The 22696-nt window shown below is 42.0% G+C and overlaps 1 protein-coding gene across 1 annotated transcript in view; it reads right to left on the bottom strand.

The window, feature by feature from the left end:
* Nucleotides 1-22696, bottom strand: part of Utrn (utrophin) — a 507673-nt gene that overhangs the window by 101398 nt on the left and 383579 nt on the right. The window contains exons 54-55 of the mRNA XM_059272738.1: nt 19037-19166; nt 547-815 (exon numbers count right to left, since the gene is read on the bottom strand). Of these exons, the coding sequence (XP_059128721.1) occupies nt 547-815; nt 19037-19166 (399 nt within the window). The remainder of the gene's footprint in view (nt 1-546; nt 816-19036; nt 19167-22696) is intronic.

Genomic DNA, 22696 nt, shown 5'->3' with positions numbered 1-22696 from the left:
CTCAGACAATAAGACAGAAATTATAGATGAGAATTCCTGGGAAAGCAGTTTGTTTTTTATTAAACCTCTAAATCCAACCACCAGTGTCTAGGAGACAGAACCTGTAGGCTGTACCACATGGGTACGATTCTGTTAAATCTAGGCTGTGGGAATAATTACAAAATAAACACTCAATTTCTTTAACAAATGAATAGGAAACAAAGAAAGCGAAGTGGAGGGCATAATTGAGAAACAAAGTGAAATTAAAAAGTTTGATTTTGCTTTAAATAGGTAAACCTAATCTAAGCTATTTAGGGATTCTCAACTGGAATTTTAAAAAATGTTTAAACAAACTGAACTATCATAAAAGCCACCTCAGTGTTTTTTGGGAGAATGGCACATATGGAAAACATCTGCCATAATTCCTGACTTGGATGGGGAGCTGAAGCAGTGTTAGCGTTATAAGAATCCCTTATAATGACTCCTATATGTGGGACTCTTTATTTGTGTTCTATGCAGCAACCAAACATTCCTTAAATATTCTCTGTCAAAGGCTATGGTGCTGACCATGGTTTTCTCTATGTGATCCTGCAGCGAGTCTATGAGCAGGTCTCCCACAGGCTTCCAGCCATTCCGCACCGCCTCAGCCTCCTTCATGTCTGCATCCAGGTCATCCATGGCTCCCTGCAGGTCTCGGAGTTTCTCTAACGCCTTCCCCACTTGCTTCTGCCAGCTGCTCATCACGGCATTTAGACTCTCCCACTTCTCCTTGACTTCAGAAGACTGTTTGCGCATAGCTTTGGCGATCTTTTGGGCTCTCTCTTCAGGAGTCAACTCTGTGATTAAAAAGCAGAAGTTACAGTTAGTCATTCATCCTTCATGTCCAGATGTGAATCTCACCTTTAAGGGTTACTAGGGTAAATAGAGGCTGAGTTATAATGGTCAAAGAAAGAATTACTCCTTTGCCGGTAAGGCATAGTTACATCTAAACATACACTCAAAATGAGGAGAAAAGGGTTGCTCAGATTAGTAAATGGTTTATAACTCATGGTGACTTCTGAATGGTAATACTTCAACACTTTTAAGCCTTGAAATGCAGCAAGATAACTCAAGAAGGAAAACATTTTTCCTTTACCATAAATTTACATATGTAAAAATCCAAAGACAGTTTTTCATGTCATTGTTCTCAAGAGAAATCAGAAGCATAATTAGCAGAGAATAGCTGTAAGTTATGAAGAAAAACTCTCAGAATATAAGATTAATTTATTCTGTTTCTTTAAAGAACAAACTCAAGGCACATGAGATCTGAAAGACTTCATCATCCTTGAATTTGCTTGGTTGCTCATTTTCCACAAAAGGCATTCTCTGAAGAGTGGATCTACAGAAACAGAGTGTCTATCCACATTTCACCAGGAAGACTGCAGGATGACAAGGACCATCCTTGACAGAGCTAAGAGGGCTGTCTGAGTATAAGAAATAAACTAAGCCTTTCCAATAGAAAGGGCAGGCACAATGCTGGTGGGAAGAGTCACAATCCAGGAGTGAAGAAAAGATCCAGAGATCCATGTCAGATCCAGAAACAGTGAGCCCAACAAGACAAGGACAAGAGCATGCAACTGGACACAGTGACTCCCAAAGCAGGCCAACCAGTTATGCAGCACAGAATGCCTGGGACTCTATCACCTCCACACTCCACTCGGGGATCCCCTCTTTCCTATCTAGCTAGTTTGAGTGCACCTTCTGAACTATGCCCAGAAACAGGGATGCAGGTCAAAAACACACAATCATGATTTAAAAAAAACAAAAACAAAAACAGGTTAACCTCAGGCAGATGTGCATACAGATACTCCTGGACTTAAGATAAGGTTATAGATAAACCCATCTTAAGCCAGAAATAAATATCAGAAATCAAAAGCACATTTATTTGATCTGACCTCCCAAGGATCACAGCTCAGCCTGTATGGAACATGGATAGAGTCCTGATATGAGCCTACAGTTAGGCAAGCTCATCGAACACAAAGCTCCCTTACTAAAGGTCTCATAATGTACAGAATACTGTACCAAATGCTTGAAACAGAATGGCTGCAGGGGTGCAGTCTCCCAACACTGGTCACTTGAGATGTTTTACGATGACTTACCATCGGTCTTTATCTGCAATAACATCCCACCTTTTGGTATGAACCACATTAGTGATTTCTACTTCACCTCAAAATGTTTCTTTGGGAAAATAAAGTTTATCCACCGTGGTCATGAGATGAAGTTTGTCCTGAAATGACTCAAAGTGAGCATGTCTAGACCTTAACATCTATCCTTATGATAAATCTGCCTACATATCTGCCCTCATACGAGTGTGATCCAAAAGGGAACAGACTGTGTATATTTGCCTAATTTTCCAGAACAGTTTAAACCACTGGTTCTTAAATTGCAACCAAATGGCCTACAACGAGTCCAGCAGCTGCAAACCAGTGAAAAGTTTGGGCTGGGCTGTCAAATGACTGCTTGGTAAGTGAACTGAGGGGGAGAAGAGGGAGCATCAAAACGGTGGATACCCCAAATATTCCAGACTAGACCCCCACCCCACCCCCACCCCCCGCAACAAAACGGTAATAATAACAACTGAAAGCCAACTTCAAACAATAGTCGGGCTATTAAGCCAAAGAGTCAAGAGAGCCACTGCCTAACTGTACAACTAACACATCAGAACTCCAGAACCGCCAGACTCTGGGGGCATGGGGCTTTCAGAAGGCAACCCTCATTTAAATCCTTATACCTTCGAGACATCTGTAAATGGCTAAATATAACACCTATATTTTACATTTTACGTAAATATAAAAATGTTATGTGTGAGATGAAAATCTCACTCCCAGTGGCCTCAGGAGAGATGGGGTAACTTTTACAAGGCCTACACCTGCCCTGGTTAATAAGTTACTGGGACTTTTCGAAGAATTTATTTTAAGCATTTGTGTTTCAGTGGCTATTATAGAAAGAAAGAGACAGGGGCAGGGAGAGAGAGACAGAGAGAATGAGACAGAGACACAGAAGGAGAGACAGAGAGGGGGGAGAGAAAGGGAGGGGGGAGAGAGAAAGAGAGACAGACAGACAGACAGACAGAGACACAGAAGGAGAGACAAAGAGAGGGGAGAGAGAATGAGAGAGAGGGAGGGAGGGAGGGAGGGAGGGAGGGAGGGAGGGAGGGAGGGAGGGAGAGAGAGAGAGAGAGAGAGAGAGAGACTGTTCCAGAAAGGACAGCTTACTCACAATGGTTTCCCTCGGATAAAGTAAAAACTGTTTCTGAGTTAACCATTAAAAACACATCACAGAGAGGCATCCACAGCTTTCTCATCAGAATATCTCATAGTGACTGCTATGATTCTGTCCTCAGTGAAAGTTGTTCTGTTTGAGGGTCCTTTTGTCTGTTTATCATGTAACCCCCACTCACACAGCTCCCCAGAACCACCTGATTACCACAGAGGCCCATGCCCACTGAGCACTTCCGAGTCAGAACACAAGTACATCAGACTGCAGCAGGCCTTAGTAGCTGCTGTAAGCCAAGAACAGAACAAACAAAATGAAAACAAAACTTTGCACGTTTGCGGGGCATGAAAAAATGAAGCAACGTGTGAAATATCAAGGTAGGACAATTTGAGTGGATAACACAGAAAAAAAAGAAAAGAAACAAAGAAAGACAACTTCAAAGAGGTAGAAAAAATTACAAGGAAATGACTGCATTCTTTAAAAACAAAATCCTCCCACTTGAAAATCGAGGGATAAATGTTCTTCTAAATTTTCAAAAGGTTCTGTGGCAAAATCTGAAGCCCCAAGTAGAGAAGCATCTTGACCAGTCATAGCCTGGTATTGTATGAGGAGCCCTGCTGGGAGCTGGTTAAAACTGGACTTTCTAGACGCTGATATCAGAGACCCACACTAGAGTGTACTGACTTAGCCCACCCAGGTGGAGATCCCTGGATAGATGCCCACACTGCCCCAGTGGTTCCAGTATTCTGTCAGTAGAGCATGCATAACTTAATGGACTACAAACACTGATGCTCTGGTCCTGCAGCTGAAGACACACTTCCCCTCCGATGGGTTGATGTGTCAATCCCATGTAGAACATGGCCACTAAATACAGGCAGTCTGGGAGCTCAGTGATAAGAGGGAATTCTAATTTGCCTTTGAAAAGCAGTACCAGAGATTGATGCCAGAGAGGGGAAACAGGAGGATAAAGCCAAACACATTTGCCTACAGTTCTGAGACCAAAAAAACTCTTCCCATGTCATATGCCTTCCACCTTGGCATCTGTGTGCATCTGTGTGTACATTCTCATCCTGTCCCTCCCCAGCCTCCTCCTTTCAGGCCTTACGATTGAACTGCCCACATTTTGAAGGTGGAATTATATTCAAAAGGTATTATTTACATGCTTTGATTCATTTGATTATATACTCCAATGAATTATATAATAAATATATAAATATATATATATATATATAATTATATACAGTCTATCACACATTATGGATATTTTGCATGTTTTTTATTCTAAATAATAAGGTCTATACTATGCTACAGATTTTAGGGAAGAAGAAAAATGGGGGTAAAGTTGAAGAGAATGTCACATGACTGTAATGTCACATGACTGTAATCTCTACCCTTGAAGTTTGAGGCCAGCCTGGGCTACAGAGAGAAAAGGAGAGGAAAGCTCAGTAAGTCTTTTCTCGATTTCTTCAAGTGTGCTCATGGATTGTCTGGCAGTTGTAACGGGTTCTTTTATGCCATGGGAAGGAAGACTACAGGGAAGAAAGTCCATCTCGGCCAGAAGCCAGCACCAGGCTTAGGCTTCAGGGCCGCTCCCTTCTTGTGCATGTCTGTTGCTGGAGTGCCGGGCATGCTACATGATTTGTTCATCCCTGTCTTGTCAAGCGTAAACCCCATGGAATCATTTTCTCTTACACAGGAAAACACTTTACTCAGTGTTTACTTTAAGAAAGGTAGACATTCTGCCTTTGTGTGCTTGTGAAAATGTTTCTCTTAAGAATACAAACATATTTCGTTTATAAAAGAATGATAGACATTCATTGAAATCATCCTGGTCTTATTGTTAAGGAAGATTTCCTAAGGTTATCTTATTTTTTTTTTAAATTAAGGTACTGACCTAACTTCTATTGTTACTACTGTTTCTAAATCTTTATGTCATGAACATTTCCTTTCTTTCTATCTTGATTGAGAATCCAGACCAGTGACGAGTCTGTTCCTAATACATATATTTACTGAATTGACTTGCAGTGAATACAATCTTTGGCTTTACTTTTTAAAAACATCACTAAACATTTAAAAATATCCACTTCAGTTGGGTGGTGGTAAAGCATACCTTTAACCCCAGCATTCTGGAGGAAGAGGCAGGCCAATCTCTGTGAGTTTGAGGCCAGCCTGGTCTACAGAATGAGTTCCAGCACAGCCAGTGCTACATAGAGAAACCCTGTCTTGAAAAGAAAAAAAAAAAAGTCCACTTCATTTTTCTCCCTTCTTTCCATACAAAGTTATTTATTCAGATTAAAAAAAACCATAAAAAAGTCATTTAATGTACGGTTAATCATTCCCAGTATCTGATTTGTCCTATGTGCTATTTTGCATGTATTTGCAGTCCATTACATATCATCAAAGCATGAAAACATAATTAAAAATGACAAAGAAAAAGATGTCAAGTAGGATGTTCACTGCTGCTGCACAATTTGCTGTAAAAAGAAAAAAATAGAAGACTGCATGTCAGTTCTAACGGGAGTCAGATATGTCATCCTAGATGCGGCTCACAAAGCTACAAACACACACACACACACACACGCATGCATGTGCATGTGTGTACGCATGACTGGTACACACTAGGTCCTCAATGAAGCTTCTAAGTCAAGGAGATCTGGATGCCTCTAGAGATTTTCTACATCACCCAGTTGATTAGCCCACTAGAGTTCAAGAGAAAAAAACTTAATCTCTTTGGTGCTTCTGAGACATAATGGGAAGACGGGTTAGATCAAGGGGACATGAGATGTAAAAGAAACCTCTCACCCTAGGATCTGACTGGCCTTTCCTGAATGCATAGCTGACAGTCAAGGGACTTCAACACAACAGTTAAAACTGAAGAGATAATGTAGGTTCTACAAAAGATATCTCAAACCAAGGATGTTCAAAACCACAAACAAATGAACTATGCTTACCAGGGCCTGGAATGTTTCTAATCTTGGATTTCAATGTATTAACACTCATGTCTCATGCCCAAATCTAACAGTGTACATCATAAAAACCACTTTGCAATTTCCTTTACCAAAGGAAATTCTATAAGGTAAGAGAAGAAAGTAAACCAGCTGAAAAACTTTACTTCACTTTTAAACTTAGCTTTTCAGTTTGGCTTTGTCTTTAAACCTTGTTGTAAATTACATCATTGGCAGGTGTGTGTATGTGTGTGCGTGCGCGCACACATGCACGTGTGTATGTGTGCGCATTTCAAAGATATTTGAAAATGACTCTTAAACCCACACTCACGTTTTAGATGAATACTGTCCTCTTTCCATATGTCTTTCTAAATACTTAATAAAGTTACCTAATATACTTTGCCTTATTCTGGATCATCCTGAAATTCTTTTCTGTGGCTCATTTAAGAACCTAGCTTTCTCTTAGTGGAGGTACCAAAAGGGTGACGCTCCTTTGAGATGCCGGCAGTAGTGATGGGCTGTGTCTGCCTACTGATATTCACACTTTCCGTATCTCTTTACTTTTCCCTTTTTACAGTCCCTCCACTCTCTTCACAAATAAAAGGTGTTTACGATTAAAATAATGGGGACTATTTTATTCTCATTCCCAAATCTCCTGATTAAATAATTAAAATCAACTTAATCTCTATAAATGCTCCCTCGGTGGTTAAGAGGACCCTGCCCACATCCTAGTCTGTGAGATGACTGACATAGCAGTTCATTAAGAACCACATCACAAGAGTATCAAAGGCCCTCCGCTGATCAGGACTTCTAATTATGCTCATCTAGTGAATTATAAGGATGACAGTAACTAGAGGCCACTGAGAGTCGGTCAACCCACTAAATGTGTAAACCACATCTTTCAATGAAGACAGTCTAAAGGTAGTATGGAAAATCCAAAAGCAAGAAAAAGAAGAGGAATGAGCGGACAAGATGCAGATACATCTAATGGAAATAAAAATGGCCAAGAAAAGAGAGGTAGGGAATACCTTCCAAAACTTTCTGCAGCAGTGTATCCCCTGAATGTCCTTGTGCTGACAACACATTTATTCACTGTCACACTGGACAGCAACAAGTGGGCCACTGACGCCAGGGGATGGCACTGAACTGGGAGAAGAGACGCTGAGAACATCAGTGTCCACAGGACAAGGAATTCCACCATGCCATCAGATGTATTCCCAATACCACCAGGCATGCGGTGAGCGTTCAGTGAGTATTGTTAAAGGAGTGAAGAGCTCTCTCAGTACAACTTTGATGTAACAACCAAAAGGAAAAGAAATTCTCCCATTCTACTCTCTTTCCCTTCTTAAAAAAAAAAAAAAAATTAACAGATAGGCGCTGGGGAGATGGTTCAGTCCTTACTGCTTGCCACGAAGTGTGAGGAGCTGAGTTTGAATTCTCACCACCTACATAGAAAGTTGAGTGTAGCAGTATGTACGCAATCCCAGTGCTGGAGAGGTGGGGACTGAAGGGTCTGGACAGTTAGCTCCAGGTTCAGTGGACAAACTCTCTCAAAAACTGAGCTGAAGAAGTCATTGAGGAAGATACCTAATGCTGTCCTCTGCCCTCTACAGTCATGGGCAAACTCAAACACATGCCCACCCACAATCATCTTCTTCTTCTTCTTCTTCTTCTTCTTCTTCTTCTTCTTCTTCTTCTTCTTCTTCTTCTTCTTCTTCTTCTTCTCTCTCTCTCTCTCTCTCTCTCTCTCTCTCTCTCTCTCTCTCTCTCACACACACACACACACACACACACACACACACACACACACAATCCAAGGACAGGAGACACATCTTTAAAATCTCCTTTTGGCCACATTACTGTCCATTTCTCCCCACAGTCTGGGCTGTTTCCCAGCCACACACAGACGGCAGTGATCTGTACGTAAGAAATTTCAGGAGCTTTTTTTTGCCCAAGCTTAGACAGTCTTATGAAAGAAGTTAAGTATGCCTTTAGTTTATGCATGGCTAAATAAGCAGGGAGTTGAACTGAAGAGGGACATCTATGCCATTGCTGGCACTGTATCTTCTAAACCATGGGGACACCTTGGGAGTTTGCAGCCCTCGGCTGAGAAACAACAATAACAAGAGCATCATACCCTCCTCATGCTTTACTGCCCTGTATGCTAAAACCAGAAAGTAACATCCCAGATGTAGGTCCCCATAAAATACATCCCTGTAAATTGCTCCTATATATTTTATGAGGCAAATGTGTTTTATTGATGGTCACAGTGCTGACTGGGGAAAGTAGCAGATGGCAGGCAATTCATTAAAAATGTCGCTGTCCATCACACTAACTTCTGTTCTCAACGTCAAGAATGCCGACGTGTTTATTTCAATGGATGTTAAGTAAATACAACTTCAATTCTTTTTTTTTTTTTTTTTTTTGTTTTTGTTTTTTGAGACAGGGTTTCTCTGTGTAGCTTTGCGCCTCTCCTGGAACTCACTTGGTAGCCCAGGCTGGCCTCGAACTCACAGAGATCCGCGGGGCTCTGCCTCCCAAGTGCTGGGATTAAAGGCGTGTGCCACCACCGCCCGGCTACAACTTCAATTCTTAAATGGAATTTCATTGCAATGATACTTATGGCCATGAAAAAAAATATTTTGCTTTTTTATAATTGCTGCCCAATCCAGGGGCTTCCTCAGTTCCAGACTGGTCCACTACATCCATATAGATATTACAGAACTTTAGTTTTGGGAGGATCCAGCTATTGCTCTGTAATTTAGAACACTGGAGAAAGTAGCATATTTTTCTATGCCCTTTGATGCATTACAACTTTACCCTTCTAATTTGGACTTGGGAAGCTAATTAAATTATTGCTGTGCTCTACAGGCCTGAAAGCAATTACTTATACTTCAACTTTTTATGTGAAAATTAAAAAGACAAATTCTAACATTGCCTAAACACCTTCTCCCTCGGTAACGGGGAATCAGTGAACTGGCCTGTGACTCTATTAAGTAAGCAGTGTGGTATTTCAGTCGGGGAAATGTAACAGTGGGTACAAAGAAGAGCTATATGCATTTAATTATGCTCTAGGTTTCCTAAAGGAAAAAGAAATTACATTTCTACTGGATATATAGGCATACTAAGGAGTACAGAAGTAGACAAAAACTCCAGAGGCTACAAGCACCAAGTTTAAGGACACAAATCTTGCACAGACTTGTGAACTGCCCATCCTCAATTTCCCTACCTGTGAAATGGGTAGAAAACACTGCTATTGCAGAGAGTTGGTATAAGAATGAACAGCATGGTGGCCTCTTAGGCTAGATCCTGGCTCAGTATTGATATCTGATAAGTACCGGCTTGCTGTGAGCATCTATATAGCATCTCTCCATTGCCCATCCTATGTGGGTGGTGCCTCTCTGTTCATCGCACATTCATAGTGGGAGCCTGCCAATCCTAGGAAACCTTGATCCTGTGACTCAACCTGAATGAGGGGAGTCCTTTCCTTGAGGCTCCAGGTCTAAAGAGAGGCAGCGGACCCCTCTCTTGTGAGAGCAAAGCTAAGAAAATGAAAACTTTCGGAGGGGCAGAAGGGAAGCCAGGAGAGACAGGCTCCTGGGTGGCATTTCAGCTGCTGCCGCCACCAGTTATATCCCTACTTCTCCTCCCCCAGGAATGGGGCCAACCGGGTCTAGGAGTGTGGAAGCATGGATGCTTGTTAGAAGCATGAGGGTCTACCATTCACAATAAAGGGATCTGAATTGATAAATCTGTTATTAGGAAAACAAATAAATAAAAAGCCTCGAGGGAAAAAATCCACCTGCTAGTTTTAATAGCCCAATTATTTCTGCTAGGTAATGTGGAATTTGGCCTCATTTTATTAGCTACAAGGAAATAATAGAGCCCTAAGTTACTTGGAGAAGCCATACAAAAAAGGCCCTTCTATTAAACTATACAATTTCACATTGTCGCTCATTCAATGACCATGAAGTTTTACTTGCACACGTTGGTCATTGCTGGTATAAAATGGACTGACATAGAATTAAAATGTGATTTCACAATTGACATCTGTCCATAGTTCTCCAAAGGATAAGTACCCATCTTCCCATCGCACCAGGTCCAGTAGTGCTCCATGGTCACATCTGTTTGTTCTGGGGTTTCTACTGCTGTGATAAAAACACCGTGACCACAAACAGCTTGGGAGGAAGACTGTATTTCAGCTTACAACACTCAGGTCACCCTCCATTGGCGAGGGAAGTCAGGGTATGGAACTCAAATAGGGAAAGAATCTGAAGGCAAGGGCTGACGCAGGGGCCACGGAGCAATGCCGCTTACTAGCTTGAACCCCATGGTTTGTTCAATCCACTTTCTTACCACTCCCAGGGGTTGGACCATCCACAGTGAGCTGGGCCTTCCCATATCAGTTTTCAATCAGCACTAGATCATAAAATATATGAGTCCCCATAAGAGAGAAACACTACTGCTATTTGGCTTCCTGAAACATTATGAAGCATTTAGTATTTCAAAGAATACAGCATATGCTGAGATAAAACAAGTACTGCTAATACACATAACTAGCCATCAAAGAGCCGAGGAGGAAACACCGATCTGAAAAGATGATTATTAACCATTGACCCTAGGTCCAAGTCACATACAACTAATTATATGTATAGTATTACCATACATACAACATACAACTATACATGGATAAACACATTAAGAACTATATGTTTTATGACTTGGCAAAATATCATTTAAATGAAGCAAAGTTGATGAGCCTACTATACAAAACAAAAGTGATTCTTGGAAGAGCATGAAATGTTAGTCAGGGTAACAGGAAGGCTTTAATTGGAATTATTTTTAAAGCTGATTTATGGGAAAATTAATGAATAAAATAACATACTATTTTATAATATATTAGTAATTATTATTATTCATGGTGATGAACAGTCAGGAAAATGCCATATTCCCTGGCTATCTCTAGAGAAGAGGGGATGGGGGGGGGGGGTCCGCCTGTGGCTGTGAATCCCACAGTGAGCAGATCCTTAACACAGCACGGGAATTCCGATGCAGGTCTGACTGAGCACAGCAAGGGGAAGTTGGCAGCGCAAAGAAGAACCAAGAAATATGTGTGCAAGGCTAAGAGGTTCTTGACACAGAGAGTCAAGGAGGAGCGAGGAGGTCAGTGGCCAGAGGGTTCCGCATGAGCAGAGATGGAGGAGATGAAATTACCGTGATGGGCCAAGAGCCAGTGAAAACCCAGGGGTGAAGGAAGGTCAATAAGCACAAGCTTACTGCTGGTCCTGCATCTTCCTCTCATTACCTCAACGACCTTGGTCAGCAGTGCTAGATGCCCTCGGCCCTTTTTTTTTTTTTTTAATGAAAAATGGTACCTTATAATCTGTCTAACAAATTCATATGGCTCAAAGAATGAACACAAAAACAGTTTTAAAGTAGAAAGAAAAATACAAATGACAAGAAATGTATATTCCATTATAAAGTGGGTGATAACAAGCAACTAAAAGCAATTTGCATTAAAAGGAAAAAAATATATTGATATGATTCATTAAATGACATTAGTACCACTTTGTTCAGACAAGTGGATGAACATAAAGCTTTCTAAATTTCCTACGATTATTAATGTAACTTTAGCTCCATTAAAAATCATATTTACCTGAATCATTTCTAAACTGAATAGGTTGTCCTGGTAGCTGAGTTTTCCAGATAATTACATGATACCATTTAACCCAATTTCTTTATGGTTCTCACTTCTGGAAGGAAATTTATTAAAATACAGTAGGATTTCTTAGACTTTCTTCCAATGGATTCCTAGTCTACCTTCAAAAATAAACCGCAATTCGTAGCTTCAGATTTTCCTGATTGTAAAAAGCTTCAGTGGCGACCCAGGCTTGTTTTACTTTCCAGGTCTTATCTAGTATCCCCACTGCTGTCCTTCTCCTCATTGTTGTCAGTTGGTGGTGGTCATTCCTGTCAACCTTGTCCCTGCCTCGTCCCTTCCACTTTGTCACAGGCCATGGAGTTCAAGCACTTACACCATGTCTAAAGGGTGAGTCTGTGCCTTACAGCTTGCCTGCACCCAGAGTGAGATCAGTATGTTCCCTCATTGCATCTTCTGTAGATGATCAAATCACTCACACATTCAGATCCTCAATAAACAGGAAGTCACTGAGGCACCAGGAAGGGCTAAGCTTCTGGCACAACATTGGCTGCCTAAGGACAGAGTGCCAGGGGATCGTGGAAGAAATCAAACAGGAATGTGTTTAAGAAGTTGCTGAGAATGGGCTGAGATTGGTAGAGAGGGGGTATGGTAGAACAAGTCAAGTTCCAGTATATGAAGGAAGAGCTGGAAAACAGAGTAGAGGGACTATATGGGTAAAAAAAAAAAAAAAAACAAGATGAACAGTTAAGACAAGGCAGACCATGGCTGCAAAAAGCATAAATCTGGTGTTCAGTGGACATCAAGCATAAAACAGAGAGTGTGTGGTACTAGACAGGATCAGACAGAAAAGCTGAGGCCAAGTCTCTACTCAACTACTCTTCTAGGGCCCAGCAGGAGAAGCCCTGACCACACTCTAAAGAAATGCTAATGCTGGGCTTCAGGCAGATCATTTGGTTGCTGGCCTGATGATTCAGTAAGTAAAGTGTGTACCATGCAAGCAGGATGACCTGAATCCAATCCCCAGAACTCACATTTCAAAAGCCAGGTATGTGGAATATTCCTTTACACTGTGTGAATATATGTCACTGTGATTGGTTTAATCAGGAAGCTGATGAGGCAATAGCAAGACAGGATAAGGTTAGGCTGGAGCCAAACTGAGAGGACACTGGGAAGAAGAAGGGTGAAGTCTCAGGGTCTTGAGGAGATGCAGAGAGAAACAAGATGAACTTGCTATGCTGAAAGAAGGTACCGCCACGTGGCAGAGGATAGATAAGAAATATGGGTTAATGTAAGTTATAAGAGCTAGTTAAAAACAAGTCTAAGCTATCAGTCGAGCATTTATAATTAATATTAAGTCTCTGTGTGGGTATTTGGGAGCGGGCTGGAAGGACGAAAAATTCTTCCTACATAGGTGTGGTGTCACAGGTCTGTGATTCCAGTGGCAGGGAGGCTGAGACATATGAATACCTGGGGCTCGCTCTGCAGACAGCACAGCTAAATCTAGAGCTACCAGTAAAAAGTGGGAGACCTTCGTCTCAAAAACAGGTAAGGAGCAACTAAAGACACCCGAGGTTAACCTCTGACCTCTGCATGCACACATGCACACATGCACCCCCCACACAGAGTAATGCTGGGAGGTATTGCCTTTTGAATATTCAAAACTCCATGAAACACTGTATTATTAATAGAATTGATAACAGAAAATGAGAGGAACAGGGCTTGCAAGAGAAAAAGGCATTTGAGAGAAAAATGATGGAGAAAATTATTTTCTGGAATTAAAAAGAGATGGATCTATCTTTGTACCCTAGGGCACAACACATAGAGCATATTCAAAAACTGCTTATTAAATAGAACTGAAAAACCATAACACGGTTTCGGCTAGCAGTAATGCGTCCAACATTGAGTACTTTAGTACCACACGGATGACTAATGCTCAAATAGTCCCTGCTTCGGATAGCAGCTGTGCATAAGTCACAGTAAACAACAAAAGTATCAAAGCTATTATGGATAATTTTCCTCCATTTACTTTTAACAGCAGGTAAAATCAGCTACCATTACAGAGAATAATATGAAGGAAGGAGAGGGTTGGAAAATGGTTACTCACCAAACCGAACCAAACCGGAAAAACCATGAAGTTAAACTGATATATACCACTTTTCTCTTGCCAGGCCCCGGATGTGGTGTTTGGAAACTGGACCTGAGCAATCTGCTGGGTCTATCTATCAGCCAAGGAAAGAAGCTACAGGAGTAGCTTTTAGGCTTTAAATGGCTGACGACCAGGAGTGCTAACAGCACCGTGAAGCCTTAATGACAGGAAGTAGTGCATACCCGCTACAAAAGCATCTCACTGTCAACGTCCTCCCTCACTTTTCTGCCAAGTCCTGGAGAGGCAAAGAGGCAAGAAAAGCAGTCTAGGGCAAGGCTTTAAGTACCACGAGGTCACGTGAACCACTTTTTTTTTTCTCCCAGGTTTAAACACATGAAAGTATAAGATCATCTTCTTCCCCACTGTATGAAGTAAACAAGTTCTGTCCAACTTTCCAGGTCCCCCAAAATCTGAGTCAACACACACAGACAGACAGACACACCCACACACACACACCCACACACCCTCATCTTCATCTTCCCATAAGCCTCCACCGACCCTAGAAAGCCGATGGCTCATCATCTCCCAGCATGCTCTGCTCCTTGTACAACACCCCTGGCTTTCTGCCTGGCCTGCTGTGTGCATCATGGCTGCCCCTTGACCTCTAGTCACCTCCTCCCTCATTTCAAGGGTGTGCTTAGGGACAACTGTCTCCACTCAGACCCTCAAAGGCTCTGTCCTTTGTGGCGTATGACCGAGGCCCTGGGCATGCACACGTGGTATTGGGGGCTAGTGGCGTTGGTTTGTTTGCTGACCTCTGTGTTAGGTGTCATCAATTAAACTAAATCCTTCTTAGGAAATGTATCTTAGGGGTCTCACCCATCCCTAGAGTTGGTCTGCTGATACATTTCTTCACTCAATAATTATGCGAGAGGCACCCAGCACTGCCAGATACTAAAAAAAAAAAATACATCATCAAAAGAGATGGATAGTGGGAAAAGTGAGTGCTACGGAAATATGAAGACCTGAGTTCAGATCCCAGCACCTGCTTTAAAAAGCTGGCCATGGTTCTGTGTATACGTAAGCATAGTGCATATGCTTGTTGGAGTGAAGGCTGGTGGTAACCCTGAGTTTGCCAGCTAGCCAGTCTAGCCAATTGGTGAGCATCTTTTTTTTTTTTTTTTTTTTTTTGTGAGCATCATTTTTAGTGGAAAACTCTAAAAATATTAGGTAGAAAATTGAGGAAGATATTCCATGTTGATTCATGTCCTCCCCATACATATGCGCGCGCGCGCGCGCGCGCACACACACACACACACACACACACACACACACACACACACACACACACACTTTTTTTCAAGTACTCAGTTAAAAAAAAGCCCTGTCTTCATGGAGCTTACAGTCCTCCGGGTAGGAAGTGACGGCATGAGAGTACACGTGGCAAAGAGCCCAAATGCAGAACATGTTGAACAGCAAACACCAGGAAACATAGAAAAGAGAGTTAGAAAGGGGAGACTTTGTAGCAGGGGATACTAGGGAAGGACTAACTAAGGACACTACATCTGGATAAAGACCTAAGTGGGAGAGGAGAGGGAGGAGGAGAGGGAGAAGGAGAGAGGGGAGGGAGGGGGAGAAAGGAGGAGGAAGGAGGAGGAGGGACCAAGTAATGGTGCCAGCAGTAAGCATAAGGACCTAGAAGAGGGTCAGGGAGGCTCCCGGAAGAGGAAAGAAATGCACAAAGGTTTGGAGATTGGAGCACTTCTGACCACTCAAGAAACGGCAACATAGTCAGTACGGCAGAGATAGGGGTGAGAACGTGAGCAATGGGGAAAACAGGTTGGAGATAAGAGAACCAGCCAGGAATGGGCCACCAGGTTCCCATTTTCAGTTACTCATCATGGCTGCCGGGAAGGAAGTCTGTGAAGAGGAGGGCAGAGGAGGGAGCCAAGCTGAAAAGGACAGTTGGTCATCCGAGCGAGGGGTGATGGGAGTGAGACGCAGGGGTAAGGGATTCTGGTGAAGTTTCCATGTAGCAAGGATGGGACTTGCTGGTAGAACGGGTTTGGGTGACGAAAAACGAAGAGGCCCGTGATGATGAGAAGAGAGTTCCGGGCTCAGCGACCCAGAGGACAGAACTCCCAAGGCAAAGGGCAAGAACTGTGAGAAGAGCAGACGCAGGGCAGCAAGAGGCTGGGGATCACTCTGGGACAGAAACTCCATAAACACCGGTCACTTGCTCTAAGTAGCTGGAGTCTGGTTTCATTTCATCTGATAAATCAATAATCCACCACACATCCCTACTCTCGGCTGCAGAAGAAAAGCAAGTTCTGAGGAGATGAATTCTTCCTAATAATTCTCCACAATATGGTTCATTTTCTTTGCTTTAAAATTTAAAAAAAAAAATTAAAGTTTCAATGCTTTACATTGGTAGTAAATGATTATTATCTCTGTTTCACAAACACATTCCTGGAGGAGACTGTAGGTAAAAGCAGAATAACAAGTAAAACATTATCTCACACTTTACAGAGTTTTTTTTTATGAATCTAATCCAGTGCTCGTACATATATGATACTACATAGGACGAAGTATAAATAAATAAAATGGGAACACTTAACCCAGGGTAAAGAAGGGGACTTTAGTATCTGCAAAAAAAAGAGGGGCCAAACCCTACAGTAGCAGCTGGAGCCTTAAAGAGGGTGGGGCCGGGACCCGAGCAGGTCATTTCCATCAGGAGCCCTGGGCGGATCTTACTGGTTCACCTCTACGGATCTTAACCATTCAAACTTTCTATCTAAAGGACATCAGGAATCTCTAAAGCATCTTTGGCAGGGGATCTTTAAAGAAACAGACAGAATGAGAGCATGTAGAACAACCAGACAATACAGTTCCCAGACCACTCAAGGAATTTTGACATCATTTACTAGAACCATGACAGCGGTAAGAAGAAAAACCAAGGAGGCTTTAAGACCACATAGGAAAGCTTTGCTCACACAGATCTTAAACACCATGCTAGATCAAGAACTTCTCAGTATGCAATGACACGCCAGTGAGGAAGTTCCACCAGGACAGGAACAGGGTCAGATTCTCTGAGAGTCGCTAGCTCATCAGAACAGACTAAAATGGAAGGCAGATAACGCATGGGCAATATTCTGTGTTGTAAACAGGAGACAAGTGCTGCTAAAAGTAGGGAATGCAGCTGGACACAGTGGTGCAAGTCTTTAATTCCAGCACTCCAGAGGCAGAGGCAGGTGTATCTTTGTGAATTCCAAGGAAGTGTGGTCGACAAAGTGAGTTCTAGGGCAACCAGAGCTGTAAGATGCCCCCCCCCCCGCAACTCCAAAAAGGGGGGGGGGGGACAAGCAGCTGCTTAACCCTATAACTATCCCAAGACCATACATAAAAGGCTGAGAACCTGGACTTAACAGCAACGTGTAAGCATTGCACAGACTTGCGCAGGCTCTGGGTGTGTAAATAATACATGTGCAACAGGGAATACAGCTCCTATTGTCCAGGACATCAGTCCCTGGACACTCCACAGATGCCAAAGAACAGTGGTGGTTAAAGCCCCTCAGGTCAAAGAGCATTGTATTTGCATACAGCCTATGCAGCACAGCCTTCTGGATACTTTAAATCATGTCTAGATTACTTAAATCACTGAATATAATGCAAAGGCTGGGTAAATAGCTGCCCCTCGGCAGATTTTATGCAATACTGATATGAGACAATATGTGTACATGCTTAATACAGATACAAATTATTTTCCTAATAATTTCAAGCCATGTCAGTTAGATCTGCAGATGTAGAGCCCAGTGAAGCATAGGGCCAACAGCCCTGGGAAGAACTTACTTTTCAAAGAAGGGAAAGATAACCATGAGTGATTTAGTTGGACAAGAGGTGAGATGCTGTGGGATGGTCTTTCTGTATGCTGTGAATATGTGTTGCTATGATTGGTTAATAAAGAAGCTACTCTAGCCTATGGCAAGTCAGGTTATAGCTAGGCAAGAAATTCAAGGAGAGACAGGAAAGAGAAAGACAGAGTCTAGGGACATGTCAGCCTATCACCCAAGGAGCAACATGCCAGCAGACTGGTAAAGCCAGGGAACAGGTGGCAAAATATAGATTAATAGAAATGGGTTAATTTAAGATATAAGAGCTAGCTAGCAAGAGGCTTGCCATAGGCCACACAATTTGTAAATAACATTAAGCCTCTGAGTGATTTTTTTTTATTAGCAGCTGCAGGACCACAGGGCTGGGTGGGACCAGAGAAATCTTTCGACTACAGTGAGACTTCCCCTGACTTGGGATTCCAGCAGGCTGCTTCCCCAGACAGTGACAGCAAGAGCAGAAAATAAAAGGCAGTGGTGGGAAAGACACTGAATGCACTCTGGGTGTGTGTTGGAGATAAGCGATACATATATAATTCCAGCTTCAGTGGGGGAAGGGTTCCCACCCCACCCCCTTACAAGTAATAACTGCTTGTAACCCACACTGCTAGCTAGACACAATGAGCCACTCTGCGTGTCCGCTTTTCCTATGTAAAGGGAATGATGGAAAAACACTTTGAACAACATTTTTAACAAAGATTTATTTACTTTCACATGATGTATATAGGTATTTTTGCCTGCATGTGTGTCTGCACACCATGTATATACCTGGTATCCTGGGAGGCCAGAACAGGACATCGGATCCCCTGGGATTGGAGTCACATATGGTTGTGAGCCACCATTCGAGTGCTGAGAATCCAACCCAGGTTCTCTGGTGGAACAGCCAGTGCTCTTGACTGCTGAGCCGTGTCTCCAGCTCTGCACGGTGGTTTGTTTTTTATTGCACCAGAATGCTTTTATTAGCAACAGTGAACATTTTAATAATGGCATGGTGGCCCCAAGATACATCAGGAAATTTTCTCTTAAATTTACTATGTGATGCACTGCTATTTCCTAGGAAAGAAATCCCTGTTTCAATTTTATGCTAAATATACAGATGCCACAAGTTGTTATTTTTTTGATCCTTGATGCTGCGAGGAAAATGACGCTTGTTTGTTTTTCATTTTGTTGTTGTTATTGTTTTGGTTTTTTCCCTAAAACATGGGTTTTGAACCAGTCTCACCTGTTTTTGACTGTAGGTTTTTCCTCGGTTCCTCGGGGGCCTCTATGGGCTGATCAGCCAGAAAAACTCGAGCTTGGTCTACGGCGTTCAGCACAGAATACTCTTTCTCCTTCAGTTCACGCCTCAGCACCTTTGCCCAAAGAAACAGAAAAAGAATACGTAAGCAACCTCACTTGTTCAGTAAATGAAGGAGTGCGTTTAGCCTGACCACTTCCGGCTGAAGCTGCGGAGTTCCGGAATGGTTTAAGTCGACATTCAGACTGTTACATGTGAGAGTGTTTTACAGGTAGGAACAATAACAAGCATGAATGAAAGCCAAAAAAGATGGTTTCTGAAAATGTTGTGTCTGTTGAAGCAAAGGAGAAAAGGATGGGAGAAGGGGAGGAGGGGTTATTCATCTACGGGAGTTAGCTACACTGTCCTTGAGTTTACCAAAAGTGAACTTGGAGAACTCCCACTGTGTTGAACTGCTAAAACATAACAGCCTGCTCTAAGACACTTCTTTGTAGAGACTGACAAGAGAAGCTGCATCCGATGATACTGAAGAAGGCAATTTCAAAGTAGCAATGTGATCCTCAGAAGGGTTTTATGTTCTTTAGAATATATTGAGAAAAATTAAGAGAAAGAAACAAATTAAATTACGTGAGATCAAAACTAAACGAAAGAGAACAGATAAAAGACAGTCTATGATTATCTTAAAATACAGTCCATCCATCCCTCATGCTGAGCCAATTACTGTTTTTTTCCTGTCTTCCACACAAATCTGTGACTCCCAGAACAACTTGTCTTTAGCACATTTATTCTTTGAAGGAGGGATAAACTACTTTCACCCTCATTCCTGGAAAATGTCTGGTGTTTAAGACTCTAACTGACAAAGATTTCAAAACAACCAAACTCACTCAGGGATAAGATACCAGCATGCAAAGACATCTCATGCACTGTCTTAATACTGTTGCTAAATCAAAGTGGCTGTTAACATTGTTAGCCTTTAGGATTCATATACAGCCACATCTTCAGGCCTTAATAATTTGCTTATAGAGCAAATCATTGGCAATGCACTATGAAAATGCATGAGGTTTTTTTTCCTCACTAAAATACTTCTTGGTATTGTAGAATCAATAGTCTTCGCTTTTGGACATAACTAAATGTTTTAACAGTGTTTGACATAACTGGGTTAGGATGAAAGGTTATTTGGAGGCTAAATTCTTGTCTTCTACAGTGAGTAAAACACGAGAAGTGGAAAAAAAAATCTTAAAAGTATCAGAATCATCATCCTATACAGAAATGTGAAACTAAGCAGGATCATGGGTCAGGAAGCCACAAGGGGCTGTTGAAGGTGGAGAGGGAAAGGAACAGCCAGGACAAGAACAGTCAAAGGTTACTTGACTTTTAGATGATGTACAGTTATGATTTGTTAAAAATTAAGGACTGAAAGCAAGACCCACCCCCATACCAAGTGAGCACTCCACAGTCCAGCGATCATATGTAAGGACACTGACGGGAATAAAAACTTTCCCTCAAGATCCACAGACACATTTACGTGTACTCCCTAAATTTTATCACATTGGGCAGGGACGTGAGCACACACCCCAACCAATGAGTATTACATGGCCATGCTAGAGAACACACAGCCTTCAACATTCCTGTTCAAGAAATACAGCTCAGGTGGCCCCCAGGTCTGACGGCTCCATGAAATAAAACAGATCTGTCTTCTGACATGTAAAGTTCTGATATGTGGAAAGAAAGGCATCAGAAGAAACTGAGACAAAATAGATTTTTTTGTTTGTTTGTTTGTAGACATACACATGCATTTAGGGGTCTGGTGCATGTTATTTAACAGAAGATTTTCATATATTTAGATGAAAGAGATCAAGAGTTGCAAAGTATCCCTAGTAGTTACTTTCAAAATCACTTGTAAATAAATATAAAATGACAGTATGAGAATATCACATTGATTTATATTTTTAAAAAAGCAGTGAACTTCGGGGTTTTTTTTGAAATTTTAATAGTCAAGAATACTTATCCCCCAAATTGGAATATAACCAGTAAATACAGGAGCAGTGAGGATTCATAAAATGACACATGGGGCTCTGCTGAAATTTCCCTTTGGGTGGGGACATGCCGGAAATGTAACCATTCAAGTCCAAGGTGGCTGAAGAAAAGGCGAAGGTCCCAGAAGACCATCCCTTCACCCTGGCTCATCCAACAGGGAGAAAATTCCACGGGCGGCATCTCAGAGACATCGCTAAAGAGAAACTAGACAACACCAACAGATGTACAAGGACATTAAAGGATGGAAGAAAGACTAATTCTTGTGAGGAAGCGCAGACACAGTGCTGAGCCTCTGGGAAAGGAAGTGTTTATAGAGCGACGTCCACAGGGTACATCCAGACGCCGTGGGGAGAAGGTGATCCTTGCAACTTAAGCAACAGCATTCCTAAACCTCGGAAAGAGGACACAAAAAAGGAGTTTGTGTTAGGATAATTTTTAGGTTCTCACAAGTCCTAGAAATAAATGTCTGTTTACAGAAAAACTAAGGAAACAAACTGATCAATTTCCCCCACAGGGCTAGAATTGTATCAATTATGCATGGGGACTCTCACAGTAGAGCAGTTTCTTTGGCTGGCTGTTTACTGTGCTCAGAAAGCTCTCTCCCCAGAGAGCCACACCGTAGACACTCTTGACCACAGATGCCTGACAGACAGAGGTTCACACAGCTATGCTAGCATTATAGCGGCAGTCACCTTTCTTGTTTCCCACATTTCCTATTCCCATTACTCTGACTCTGTCTTTGTATCTCCCAGACCTACTGCCTCCACTATGCAAGGACAGTATGTATTCGCTTTTAATGTTTTGTTTCATCTCTGTCTTTCTCAGATACACTGTAAATTCTGTGCACTTCTGGACCTTATTCTCCAGGAAGCCAAGCATTGGACTTGGCACTGAAGTGCTCCCTCTCGATGGTAGAGTTCATCTGAATCTTGTAAAGAGAGAAAGGTTCTTCCCCCAGAGAAAATCACCCCTTTTCAGGGGAAGGACACCCCTTTAGCATCCATACTGCTGGGGCTGAAGAAGCAGGCGGAGGTGGAATCAGAGACCACCTACGTGCTTTTGCGCTTCTGATGCTTAAGAATGGATGCTGGCCAAACTGCTAAAGAGTCAGACAACTTGGGTTAGGAAGTGACTTCAGATTTACATATTTTCCTTAACAATATTGTTGGGTCTGCTAGATTAATAAAACCCAAGTCTGAGTATTTAAAAACAAAAACAAACAAACAAACAAAAAAACCTGACATAAAATGCTTGCTGGGAAATGTCTGGGAACTAGTTTACTATGCCCAAGTAAGAAGTATAGTAGGCATGGGCAGGTGGAAACCACACTAAGTAAATAAAATGCTGGGCCTCTCACCCTAGTGCCAACACTCTCCCCAATATCATTGAGAACCACATATATTATATTATATCTGTGCATCCTCTATTTTGAAATTTTAATTTCGTCATTCAATTTTTCCTATTTCAATTTTACTTCATTGCATTCAGAAACAGACTTAACTTTCAACTGCATTACAAACACGATCATCGTGCCACCCTTTACCTCTTCATTAGACATAAAAGAAAAATCTGCATTTCCTAAGCACCTGGAGAGCATTAATGATAAGG

Source organism: Peromyscus eremicus, chromosome 8b (genome assembly GCF_949786415.1).
Source record: "Peromyscus eremicus chromosome 8b, PerEre_H2_v1, whole genome shotgun sequence".
Lineage (NCBI taxonomy): Eukaryota > Metazoa > Chordata > Mammalia > Rodentia > Cricetidae > Peromyscus > Peromyscus eremicus.
This window is presented reverse-complemented; position numbering and strand designations above follow the sequence as displayed.